Raw genomic sequence first — 13,648 nt, 5'->3', positions numbered from 1 at the left:
CTCAGAGTGTTCACACACTTGTTTTAATGTGCTTTATGGAAATGGTGAAACTCAGCAAGTACAGTTGGTGTAGAAAAACATCTGCACTAACTATTCACACACATTTGCATCTTTAAATAGACTTTTAGGCCTTGTAGCTGATTTTCAGTGAAGTTTTTTGGTTGTGAGTGCTAAAGCTTTCTTAGAGTCAGCGAGTGTGAAGTGACTGGTTCCAAAAATTAAAAATTTAAATGGACATGTTAAGTGCATCACACTGAAACTCAGAATACTTGCCATAACACAAAAAAGGCATTTACAGTAAGTAGCACTTAGTGAGTGCTGAAGGAAAAAAAAAAGGTCGATACAGAAAATATATTTTAAAACTCCATAAACACTCTGTCAAGTACCTGGAGCTCCATTCTGCCCTCAGATAGATGTGTACCACTCCTGGGAACTTGTATGTGTGCATCTGAATTTGGTCCAGAGTATTTTAAAACAGCTTGTTATAACATTAAAGATCAGATTTGTAGTGTTGACATATAGCTCAGTGTGTAGGTGTCTGCAGATTTATATACAGGCAGCTATGTGCAGAGTAGCAGCAAACTGCATTTGCTATGAGAGTGATGGGTGAAAAGGGGTTTGAAGCCCTTTACCCCGACAGCAGGTCAAACTCTACCCCCAGCACAGAGCTGGCTCTGTAGTGAGATCTGCTGGGAAAGCTGGAGTGGAGTCTGCATCCCGAGGCTCTCTGCAGAGACCTTAAGTTCAGCTCCTCCATCACAGTTTTGAGGGCCAAGGCCTGCTCACCTTGTGCCTGTGCACGTGGAGTAGCCTCAGCGTAGAGCAGCAAGTCACATTTTGCTGCCATTCTGAGGGAGACTTTCTTAGTGGTTGCACCTTAATTTTATGGGGCAGCATCCTTGTGGGGAAGGGTGAGAGATGGCAGGATAGGCACTGCAATCACTCAAGTCCTGCATGGCAGTAATTACCCTTAGTCCAGTAGTTGCCCTGGTTGCTGTCCCCAGATCCATTCCTACCCAGACCCTGAGCTCTACAGGCACATTAGTCCATTGCACACAATGTTCCCAGTGTTCGGGTTGGAGTCTGCACAGCAAAAGTCACTGCAGTGAAACATTTTCCTTGTGGCAGAAGGACAGTTTCAAAAGCCTTTCTGTGGGTCAGTGAAAGCTGATGGGCTTGCCTTTGGAGCCCTTTGTGTGAGGACAGCCCAGGGTGCCTCCTTCCAGAGCATGGCCCCTTCCACACGGGCTGTCCCCTGCCACGCCATGCCAGGGGGTGGGGGGAGTCGGGAAAGCGAGTTGGTGACATTGTTAGGCTTGTACTCAGGAAAATCCTGTTGTCCTCCACCTTGTGGAATTCCCCCTGTCTTGCTGGTTCTTCTGTAGCTCTGAGAGATTGAAAGATTTTCACTTCTCAAGTTAAAAGGACACAAATCTGACTTGTGTCTTGCTTTTCTGCCTTTTGCACAAAGGGAATTGCTCTATAGAATTAATACGGGCTCTGATTAAAAAACACAGTGGCAAAGTGGCACACATTTCCATTTGCCGGCTGGAAAGCATGAACTGTCTCTGTGCTATAGTTACATTCTTCCCCCTCAGCTTTCCTTACCCTTGTAAAAAAGCTGAGGAGAATCCCAGGCAAACAAGAAGAATTGGGTGGGGGAAGGGGGCTGCCATTGCTTATGCCATGGTCACATTCCATACTTGATCCTGACCTTGCTGCCAGCCCGACAGCCTGCTGGCACCCACGAGCCGGGGGGAATAGTTGTATAATAGGTTAAACTGGGCAGGCAGTGGCCACAAAAAGGAAGTGATTTACTGCTATGTCAGTGATGGTACACTATTTATAACACTTACTATATATTCCTCTAAACATTTATACAATAATATATCATTTCTCCATAGGATATACATTTTAATACTAAATTTTGTTACGAAATATGTTGCCTAGGCAGTCACAGACTATTTTTCTTCATTCGGTTGCTTGACATAAATTCCTGTTTATCTGCCATCAGTGGGTGTATGTCAGAAATATATTGGATTTTTAAAGAACAAAAGGTTTTCCCATTTAAAAGACCTAGCTGGAAAGATGCATTTAATATAAAATTTAGAAGTGGAGAAAACGATAACATATTTTTCTGTAAATGCTTGTTCAACTGTTTTGATCATTTCCAGTTTTAGAGTCAAATCCAGCAATTTGGAAGGGTAGTACACAGATTTACATTAAAAGTCTCCTGTGAATATTGCAGTCATTAACGTACCATCTTAAAAAGTCACCTGACTGGTTTTATTTAGTATGTATGACAATGAGGAACTTTGCACATTGGGAAGCATTTTAGCAGATGACACTACTTTTGCTGGAAGGGAGGATTTTTATGTTTCCTTTTTTTTTGATAAACAAACAGCATTGTTTTTGGTTCAAAACATGGCACTCAGGCCAGGGTTGATTTTGTTATTTAAATATATACCAGTAGTGAAGATCTGTATGTAGGTAATTACAGATGTATAGTATGTGTGTGTGTATGTGTGCAAAAGGTGTGTTTAACTTGTGAAACCCTCTTCTCCAAGATGCAAACAAGAGGATAAAAACCCATGCAGTTTCCAAGTTATCCTGAAAAGCATTGTGTCAATGGGCAGGCATCCAGCAATGGTGTTTGGTTGTTTTCTCAGAGTTAGATGGCTGCCATCTGGCATTGATAGTGAGATGGCGTTGTCATCAGTTTCTAGATGCAGGAAAGGAATGAATCCTCATCTGTTTCCTGTGGATAAGGAAGAGGTTGATAATCTAGTGAAATCTCTTTACCTTAAAGTAAGCAGGCTTGAAATTTGTTTATATAATATAGGCCAGCTCTAACTTCTGTGGTGTTGTAGTAAATTTCTTGAGAGAAGGCTGAAGATGTTAGGAAATTTTCTACTTTGCAAGAATACCTTTAGAAAGATATTTTTCAAGGGGTTTATTGTGTCTTTTTTCTATAGTGTTACTGTAGTCAGGTTTACTTTTAAAAGGAAAAAAACCTCAAGCATTGCCCCTGGAAAGGAATGGAAGAATTATTTGAGGTAGAGTGAGCTTTCAAACATTCTTTTAATATTTTTAAAGAAGTTTTGGGTTTATCATGATCACTGAAGTATAGTTATCTACATTTAAAACAAAAGGTGCAAAAACTGTACAGCACATCTCTTGAAAAAATATTTACAACTTTCCCTGTTTAGAGATGAGGTAATACCATAGATAACTAGTCTGTTTATTATCAGGCCAGCATTTCTGCTTTGTCTTTTCCTGGTAACTCATAAATCTTTCAGCTTTTACCATAAATGTTTATCATTTTTCCTGTTTCCAGTTTTTTACAAGTTGCTTTGTCTGTGATCACCTCACAGTACAGGTTCTGCTGTACTGAGGAAGTTCAGCTGGCTGAGGCCTTTGCAAAAAAGGAAGAAATGGTGGGCAACCTCTTGAACTTAAAAAAAAAAATGCTGTTCATGGCTGACCCTTGTGACACTTTCCCATTTTCCATGATCCTGGTTGTTAGTTTGTTAAATTGTTTTGAACATTTAATGATCCAGCTGCCAGCTTTCAGTAACTGAATTGTATCATTATTGGAGAAATCTGGTTGCACTTTATTAGAGAAAACATCACTGTTTATATTGTTGTCTTGTTCCTCCCTTGTAATTTTTCCTATTATTGTTTAGAATAACACCCAAGTCTGTCTCAGAAATAGCCTTTAAATGATTCCTGTGTTCAGAATCAGTTTCAAAGGAAAAAAAATGCCACAAACCTGTGGCAAACAGGGCAAATCTTTTCAGTAAATATTAGGCATGTGGGTTGACTGTGTTCATTTTAAAGCATTCCTGTAATATTTTCTCCTTTCCTTTGACTCTTCAGATGCTCACATAACATGCAAATAATTTTACAATGGATACAAAAGGAACATTAAATATATTAAAATCTGCATTTTAATAAAATTGTCAATGTATAATACATATCCTGCAACTGAGAAAGGATGATAAAAAAGCAATAAAAAGTTAATATAGGCACAGAACTATTTAATAACTTCTAATGTTTTACAGTACGATAAAAATAAATGCGGTCTTGAAACTGTTGATATCAATGTAAGAAATATCCTAGTCTGAGTTTAATGTTTTAGCTATTTAGGAGTAGCAGTCCTGCGCTATTCATATGCATTTTCTAGCTCTTTTTTACTCTTGGGATTAAGCTTGTGGGCATGTTTCTTTCTCATTTCAGACGGAGTGGATGTTGAGGATGACCCCTCTTGCTCATGGCCAGCATCATCGCCTTCTAGCAAGGATCAGACTTCCCCAAGCCATGGAGAAGGCTGTGACTTTGGAGAAGAGGAAGGAGGCCCAGGTTTGCCCTATCCGTGCCAGTTCTGTGACAAGTCGTTCAGCCGCCTCAGCTACTTAAAGCACCACGAGCAAAGTCACAGTGACAAGCTCCCTTTCAAATGCACATATTGCAGCCGTCTCTTCAAACACAAACGGAGCAGGGACCGCCACATAAAGCTTCATACGGGAGACAAGAAGTATCACTGCAGTGAGTGTGATGCGGCGTTCTCAAGGAGCGATCATCTTAAAATTCACTTAAAGACTCATACGTCCAACAAGCCATATAAGTGTGCCATTTGTAGACGTGGGTTCCTGTCATCTAGTTCACTGCATGGACACATGCAGGTTCACGAGAGGAACAAAGATGGCTCCCAGTCCGCTTCCCGGATGGAGGACTGGAAAATGAAAGACACTCAGAAATGCAGTCAGTGCGAAGAAGGCTTTGATTTTCCTGAAGATCTTCAGAAGCACATTGCAGAATGTCACCCTGAGTGTTCCCCTAATGAAGACCGATCTGCTCTTCAGTGTGTTTACTGTCATGAACTCTTTGTAGAGGAAACATCCCTAGTAAATCACATGGAGCAGGCTCATAATGGTGAGAAGAAGAATTCATGCAGCATTTGCTCTGAGAATTTTCACACTGTGGAGGAGCTGTACAGCCACATGGACAGTCACCAGCAGCCAGAGTCGTGCAACCACAGCAACAGCCCATCTTTGGTAACTGTGGGGTACACATCAGTCTCTAGCACTACCCCAGATTCAAATCTCTCGGTGGATAGCTCAACAATGGTGGAAACAGCTCCTCCTATACCAAAAGGTCGTGGAAGGAAGCGGGCAGCTCAGCAAGTGCCAGATATCACTGGTCCTTCAAGTAAGCAGGCAAAAGTTACTTATAGCTGCATTTATTGTAACAAACAGTTGTTTTCCAGCCTTGCAGTTTTGCAGATACACCTGAAAACTATGCATTTAGATAAACCCGAACAAGCCCATATCTGTCAGTATTGTTTGGAGGTATTGCCATCTCTCTACAATCTGAATGAACATCTTAAGCAAGTCCATGAAGCTCCAGACCCAGCACTGATTGTTTCTACCATGCCTGCCATGGTCTACCAGTGCAACTTCTGCTCTGAAGTGTTCAATGACCTCAACACCCTTCAGGAACACATCCGATGTTCTCATGGATTTGCCAACCCTGCTGCTAAGGACAGTAATGCATTCTTTTGTCCCCATTGCTACATGGGATTTCTTACAGATTCTTCCCTGGAAGAGCATATTAGACAAGTCCATTGTGATCTTAGCAGTTCCCGTTTTGGTTCTCCTGTGCTTGGAACCCCTAAAGACCCAGTGGTGGAAGTGTATTCTTGTTCTTACTGTACCAATTCTCCAATATTTAATAGTGTTCTTAAACTGAACAAGCATATCAAGGAGAACCATAAGAACATTCCTTTGGCGCTGAATTACATCCACAATGGAAAAAAGTCCAGAGCCATGAGTCCATTATCTCCTGTAACCATTGAGCAGACCTCTTTAAAGATGATGCAGGCAGTTGGAGGTGCTCCTCCTCGTCCTGCTGGGGAATATATTTGTAATCAGTGTGGTGCTAAGTATACTTCCTTGGATGGTTTTCAGACTCATTTGAAAACACATCTTGACACTGTCCTGCCAAAACTGACCTGCCCTCAGTGCAACAAGGAATTTCCAAATCAGGAGTCACTGCTGAAGCATGTTACCATTCATTTCATGATCACCTCAACCTACTACATCTGTGAAAGTTGTGACAAGCAGTTTACTTCTGTGGATGACTTGCAGAAACACCTACTAGACATGCATACATTTGTGTTCTTCCGCTGCACCTTGTGCCAAGAGGTTTTTGACTCCAAAGTCTCCATTCAGCTGCACTTGGCTGTGAAGCACAGCAATGAGAAGAAGGTATACAGATGTACGTCTTGCAACTGGGATTTCCGCAACGAGACTGACCTACAGCTTCATGTGAAACACAACCACCTGGAGAACCAAGGCAAAGTACACAAGTGCATCTTCTGTGGTGAATCCTTTGGTACGGAGGTGGAGCTGCAGTGTCACATCACTACGCACAGCAAGAAGTACAACTGCAAGTTCTGCAGCAAAGCTTTCCATGCTATCATCTTGCTGGAAAAGCATTTGAGGGAAAAACATTGTGTTTTTGAAACGAAAACTCCAAACTGTGGAACGAATGGGGCATCTGAGCAAGTTCAGAAAGAGGAAGTGGAACTCCAGACCTTGTTGACAAATAGCCAGGAGTCCCATAACAGCCACGATGGCAGTGAAGAAGATGTGGACACATCTGAGCCTATGTATGGCTGTGACATTTGTGGAGCAGCTTACACCATGGAGACGCTGTTGCAGAATCACCAGCTGCGAGACCACAACATTCGACCTGGAGAAAGTGCCATAGTGAAGAAAAAGGCTGAGCTCATTAAAGGGAATTACAAGTGTAATGTGTGTTCTCGAACATTCTTCTCTGAAAATGGGCTTCGAGAGCACATGCAGACACACTTGGGACCAGTGAAACACTATATGTGCCCAATCTGTGGTGAGCGGTTTCCATCTCTTCTGACTCTTACTGAACATAAGGTCACACATAGTAAGAGCCTGGACACTGGAAACTGCAGGATTTGCAAGATGCCACTCCAGAGTGAGGAGGAATTTTTAGAGCATTGCCAAATGCACCCTGACCTGAGGAACTCCTTGACGGGGTTCCGCTGTGTGGTGTGCATGCAGACAGTGACCTCCACGCTGGAACTGAAAATCCACGGCACGTTCCATATGCAGAAAACTGGAAATGGTTCTGCTGTGCAGTCCACGGGACGTGCACAGCATCTCCAGAAACTGTACAAGTGTGCGTCTTGCCTGAAAGAATTCCGTTCGAAACAGGATTTAGTGAAACTTGACATCAACGGTCTGCCATATGGTCTGTGTGCTAGCTGTGTTAATCTCAGTAAAAGTGGTAGTCCAAGTGTCAACATCCCTTCAAGCAGTAACAGACAAGGCATGGGCCAAAATGAGAACTTGAGTTCCATTGAGAACAAAAGCAAGGCAGGGGGACTGAAGACTCGCTGTTCTAGTTGCAATGTAAAGTTTGAATCAGAAACTGAACTCCAAAATCATATTCAGTCAATCCACAGAGAGCTTGTTCCAGACAGCAACAGTACACAGCTGAAAACACCACAAGTATCTCCAATGCCTAGAATCAGCCCCTCCCAAACTGAAGAGGTAACCCTTTTTTCTTTGCTCTTGACACCTTCCATCCTTTTGGAAAAAATCTCCCCTTTTTCAAGCTGTCTTGTCACTTGTCATGAAATGCTTAGGCTGATCCATGTTACATTTCCATCCACAGCCATTAGCTAGTAATTACCTGTTTCTTGATATGCCTTACATCTTGGATTGAATTTTGCGGAATAGGACTTATTCCAGTCTCCCTAGGATATTGTCTTCTGTATCACTGAGGAGACCTATCTTCATGCCAGCACAACTGAGATCTGGAATCTTATCCTAGCTCCCATACGCATTGGAATCCCCAGCTAGGAATTGTGCTTACGGCAGAGAGCATTAATGACAGAGGAGTAGACACAGTGAGCCAAAATGCTGGCATAAGGGGTTGATTTTTTAGAAAATATTTGTGAGCAACAAATTGAGGGTATTTTTGATAATTGTGTTGTAGACTTTCATTTTCCCCTCTTCTAGCATATTTTGGTAAAGTAGAAGTGCAATGTTAGCCTAAGGTAAATTAGGAAATCAGTCCTTTGGATGCAATTGCTTGTTTTTTTTCTTTCTGTTCCTGATGAAGAACATTTTGATATCACTGAAACACCTAGTGCCTGATGATTGAAATTCCATCACACATCATAACTTAAAAAGTACATATCAAACTCTTGAAAGATGTAATCTGCTTCCTCAGTCACCAGTGACCAAGTAATGACACCTGTATGTGGGGAGGTCAGGGGGTCATGTACTGAGGGAAGGGAATCAGTTTTATCTTCAGAAATGTTACTATTAGAATGACTTAGAGGTAATATTTTAAGCACGGTGGGTGTCTTGCATCTTATAATTCAGGAGGCCTAAAAACACAGCACAAGCAAATTTTAAGAAATAATAGCTTTTGTTTCAAGAAAGCTTTTAGCCTATAATGATACAAGCATGGTGCAGCCCATTGCTATGAATATGTATGGATACCCTGTGGCTAGGGAGCTGCTGCTCTTCCATCACCTTCCTCACTCCCTGTTTGTGAGCCCATCTGTTGGGAAAACATCTCTCAGCATGTCGTCCAACAGTGTTGTGCAAACTGGAGGGCAGGAGGGAGGCAGAGAGGGAAGAGTGAGGATACACCAGCATATGTGGACCAAGAGGTAAGTATTTATGGAGCTTTTGAGAATGTAGATGAAGATAGGCTGTGAGAAGAACACTGAGGTAGCACAGAGCCTGGAGTGCCATGAAGAGAGAATTGGAGCTGAGAGTTCAGGATGAAGTACCAGCCAGGCTGCACCTCCCAGGGAAAGGCCCTGTGCTTTCATAACTTTATCTCCGCTTTGTTCATTGGGTGGTGGTAGGGAACACCTGAGGATGGGGTGTGGTGTGGAATTTATGGAAGGCTGTTAGACTAAGAACCTGAGGTCTAAGGAAAACCATCTTTTTAAAGAAGAGGGAAGAGGAGTGGCTCTCATTAGCTGTGTTTTAGGCCACTGATGATCTCACTACTGCTGAGTCGGAACCACAGGATTACCAGCTGCATGTTTTTGATAGGTTCAGAGTCATCCTGATTTCTGTTTCTGTCATCTTGCATCAAGTGACTACATGAAATCCCTCTTCCCAATCATGTTGGAAGCCAATTCCTGCTACCTCAAGCACAATCAGAATCATGTGTTAAGTCAGTTACCATGTTAAGATGTTACCAATTTGTCTTTCTCTTGCTTGTAAACTAGACAAAAAGAGATTTGAGAGTCCTTTGTGGTGATGTAAGATCAGTTACCTTCAGTGTCATTAGTAAATCTTCCTGTACTTGGATCAGGTATAATCAGAGTTCTTAGTTATACTGCTAATTGGCATAATGTTCCTCTTCTTAATCCCTTTGATTTTTACATAAAAGTGTATCTAAGATGAAAAAGCTTTTTAAACTACACATTTGTGAATAGCATTTGTCTCCTTCAAATCACCATTTACCCCCCACCTCCATTCTGAGGATGTAAACTGAATTTTCAGTGTCTATGGTTCTGGTGTCCACATAGTAATGTAGACTTTCAGATTCTTTTCTCATGGGAAGACAAAGCTATCAAATTCCTGACAGAGCATTAGTAGTTCTGGAAACCATAAATGCACATTTGTAAAATCCTGAAAGATAATTAATTTTTCTAGCAGACATTACTGGTTCAAATTCTAGTGATGCAAGCTATGTAGCAATGAGAAACACAATTGAAAGTGGTAATGTGGAGATGTTTAAAACTACAGATTGGATGTCCAGACTGAGGAAAGTAAAACCATAAGCATATAACACAAACAATTTAAAAAAAAAAGGATTTTTAAAATTTATTATTGGTCACTGGCTGTCATGATCCACTGGAAAGATGTTTCTTGAACTGAAGGACAGTATTAATAATATCAAGGAGTGAGAGTCTCATTTGCATTATTGATAGTCATGTGATTTGAGATTTCAACCTATATATAAAGAGTATTTCACTCATAAGGCAAGAAAAATAGGTATCTTGCATATATGAGATGAGTTGTCAGATCATTAATATTGCTGAATACCCCTTTTTACTCAGTAAGAGATTTCAATGATAAGAATATTTGAAAATACCTTTTTAGGATAAAAGACCACACTGGAAGTGTCACTTCTAGATTCTTTGCTGAGTATTCTCATAGTTGAACTAGAAAATTTCCCTTTTTAGTCAGTTCCCGGTGATATGATAGGGTGCAATTACCTTACCACAGTATAATGTCTTCAGCTGAGCTGTCACCTGCTGAGCTTACCCCACTTGCTGAGTGAAAAATGTTGACCTGAATCATCTCTGCTGAAAGTTACCTTCTGGTGGGATGGAAAATTATGGCTAGTGCTCATCATTGGTTGCAACAAGTCAAGGAGCAGGTCAGAACTCATTAAGTCCATCACACTGCTGAATCTAGTACCCCTAAGTTATCACACAGACTTAAACAGGCAGATGAACAGCATCTTTTGAAAGAGCTCTAAAATGTGTAGATGTTCAAGTTAATCTTTGAGCTTTAATGAGATGCTGGATTCAGCTGAGTTTAGATTTCTTGTAAAGATCTTGAATCACACTGCAAGCACACTTTTAGGCTAGGGTGATAACCTTACTGATAGTTACTGTCTAAAGGAAGAGAAAAAGGTCTGGTATGCTGGTGAATTGGGAACTAGACCTTTTTCTGCCACTCATTTGCTTTGCTGATTTGGCTAAAACTGCTTGAACTTCTCTGCTTCATTTTCCTTATTCAAAATATAAGATAGATATTTCCTGAAAAGTGTGTTTCCATGTTTACTTACAATACACGTTTTGTAAAGCACTTGGAAGATGAAAATCTGTTCAAGAAAATCTGTGTGGCCTCGACTCTCTGATTCCTCCTTAATATGCTGTCAGGCACCTAATGAGAGAACTCTTGATTCAGCAGAAAGTGTGCCCTCACTTCTTAAGCTTCAAGACTTCTGTACTTGCTGAATCACACCAGCGTGACAGTGCAATAAATTATATTGTCTGTTTCTTAGCTGGCAGGGGAGGAGGGAATGGACTCCAGCTTACACCAACAGTTTAATGTCTAAACCTGAATTATGGTAGAGCATCCACATGTGCAACTGCACTCAGTTTGGGGTCCTGTTGGTAACTTTCAGAATAGAAGCGTAATTGCTTCTGTATCACTTTGTTCCATGAATGTGAAGCTCATGTGAATACTGTATTACCTGTGGCAATGCAGACAGTCCTTCATTAATAATACAAGAATGCTCTAGGTTTTCTGGTCTTGAGGAGAGAAGGAGCAGCATGAGTACACGGCCAAATTACTTCAGGAGTGAAGATGCTTATTTAGGTGTGGCAAAAGATTTGCAGAAACTCACTATTTCAGAGAGTATCAAAAATGCTGAACAAAGGAGAGAGCTCACAACTGTCACAACAGCTGGAGAGCAGAATAAGTGAATCTGGGGCTGCTCTTCTGTCCTGTTGTGGTTGTGCAGAGCTGTATGCCAGGATGGGCATGTCACAGCAGGGGACACCGGGCACATCACAGCACTGTTCTGGAAGGAGCCATGAAAATGCAGTCTGACAATGAGCTTGCAGAGATGGGGGTCACAAAATTCAGATGCTGTGGAGAGCTGTTGGATCCTTGAAACTCAACTTCTCCAAGCTCAGATGAATCCAGAAATGGTATCACCCTGGGAGAACGAACGGAACTCAGGTAGGTGTACTCTTTTATCATTCCTTCTTTTTTTTCCTCTTTATTTATTCATGGGCTCTGAATCTACCTTTATTCTCTTACTGTTCTTTCCCCTACTTCTCAAAACACTGCCAGACCCACAAAGACAGAAAACAGGAACTGCCTTTTGAAGTAGCTGGTTTATTTCAACAGCATGCACTGGCAGTCAGAGGCAGAAAGAAGAGAGAAAAGACTGTAAGCAACCCAGAAATGTTCCCAGATGCATGCTTTTGGCAGGGCAAGCAATAGCATTTTAGCAATATAAATCACAGTGCTTTTAACTGAAAAAAATGCACTGAAATCTATACTCAAGCATTTAATTGAAATACATAAAGAAATTAAAATAATCCTCCTCATCAGCAATCCAAGCTGATCATTCTGACTACAGGATTTTTATGAATAAGCACATAAACTTGTAATGTAAACATAAGTAGTGCCTTGGGTTTCCTGTCAGTGAATCCAGGCCCAGAACAAGTGATTTTCATGCTGTATTTTGGATCCAGGAACAGAAAAAGGTAAAGAAGGTTTGTTGCTGGCACAAAGATTTGGCTTTGAAATAGTTTGTGGAACTAATCTGCAACAAACATATTTTCTGCTTCTGGAGTTTCAAAATGACTTCACTAAAAATACCAGTTTTGTCTTCTGGGTCATTTTAACACTGCTTTCAGGAAAGTATTATTTAAAGTGTGAACGTATCTGTTCTTAGGAAGGGCTAGCCTGTTTTTTTTTTTTTTTTTTTTTACCACAGTAGGCCACCTCCACTTTGCAATATGCTTTAATTTCATGGTAGTGCCACTACCATGAATTGGCTGATAAGGTCCAGCTTAAGCATTTCTTTTCTCTTTGTCTTAACACTTTTGAAGGTAAGCTATCAGAATCCTCTTTGAATTTTACAAGAATAGTATTATTGTTATCCTGTTGCTGTAAATCCTACCAAAGTTAAGCTTCAAACTTCCCACCTCACACACATCATGAGTTCAGTCTGTGAAAGGAAGGCCATATGTTGGCTGGGAGCTGCTGAACAGAAGCAAGGGGGAAAATTGTAGTGAGTTTTCTTAGTTTCCTGTCCACTGATCATTAAAATCTAATGCTGTTTGTCTGTCTTGTTATTTGTCAGAGGCTTCAGATGGGGAATTTGGAGAGGCATCTTCTTCACACCCATGGAAAACTTTGCAGGAGAGGATGAAAGGATACCATGTTCTCCAAAATTTTCAAGAGCGCTAAACCAAGATTTCTGTAAAATGAACCAGGGTGGGGGGGTGAAATACGTGCTTGAAGAAACACAGAAGAACCAGAGAGGGACACAGGAAAGTGGATGAAGTCCTTCATGGTCTCTAGAGAGGGCAAATGTAGATTCAGCAAAGCTTTATGAGACAAAACATCCATGACGTGTATACTCATAAAGCTCAGCTGTGCAGCCCACTATCCTCTTGGGGATTTCCCTGTACTTGGACCTGCTGGCCAACTGGCTGGTGTAGAACGCTACAATTTCTGCACAGCCCCAGAGGAAAATCACCGTAGCAATGAGTGTTTGTATTCTGATCTCAGAACTGGGTAGAAACAAAAAGAAATGTTCACACAATTTTCTAGCCTGATCATCTTTAGGAACAAGACACAGAAAATCATGATGCATCTCTATTTGTCTGCTGGTTTGCATACCTCTAGAGGATTCTCTCACTTCTACCTCTTATTTTTTTGGTCTACTCTTGGCCAATTTCAGGGAAAAAATTCATAGATTGATAGTAATCTCAAAGACTATGAACTTGTTACAATACTTAGGAAGAGAGGTGGCCAAGCAGGTAACAGAATCCAAATAGGAGAGAGGCCTTTAAGAGATCCAAACCAGGAAGATGGCT

General features: G+C 41.2%; 1 protein-coding gene across 5 annotated transcripts in view; it reads left to right on the top strand.

Moving 5' to 3' along the window:
- Positions 1-13,648, top strand: part of ZNF521 (zinc finger protein 521) — a 230,323-nt gene that overhangs the window by 88,638 nt on the left and 128,037 nt on the right. For all 5 annotated transcript variants that reach the window (XM_053940807.1, XM_053940784.1, XM_053940798.1 and 2 more), the window contains one exon: positions 4,240-7,592. In XM_053940807.1, the coding sequence (XP_053796782.1) occupies positions 4,240-7,592 (3,353 nt within the window). The remainder of the gene's footprint in view (positions 1-4,239; positions 7,593-13,648) is intronic.

This window comes from Vidua chalybeata, chromosome 1 (genome assembly GCF_026979565.1).
Source record: "Vidua chalybeata isolate OUT-0048 chromosome 1, bVidCha1 merged haplotype, whole genome shotgun sequence".
NCBI lineage: Eukaryota > Metazoa > Chordata > Aves > Passeriformes > Viduidae > Vidua > Vidua chalybeata.
Note: the sequence above shows the minus strand (reverse complement) of the source record. Positions and strands in the feature narration are given on the sequence as shown.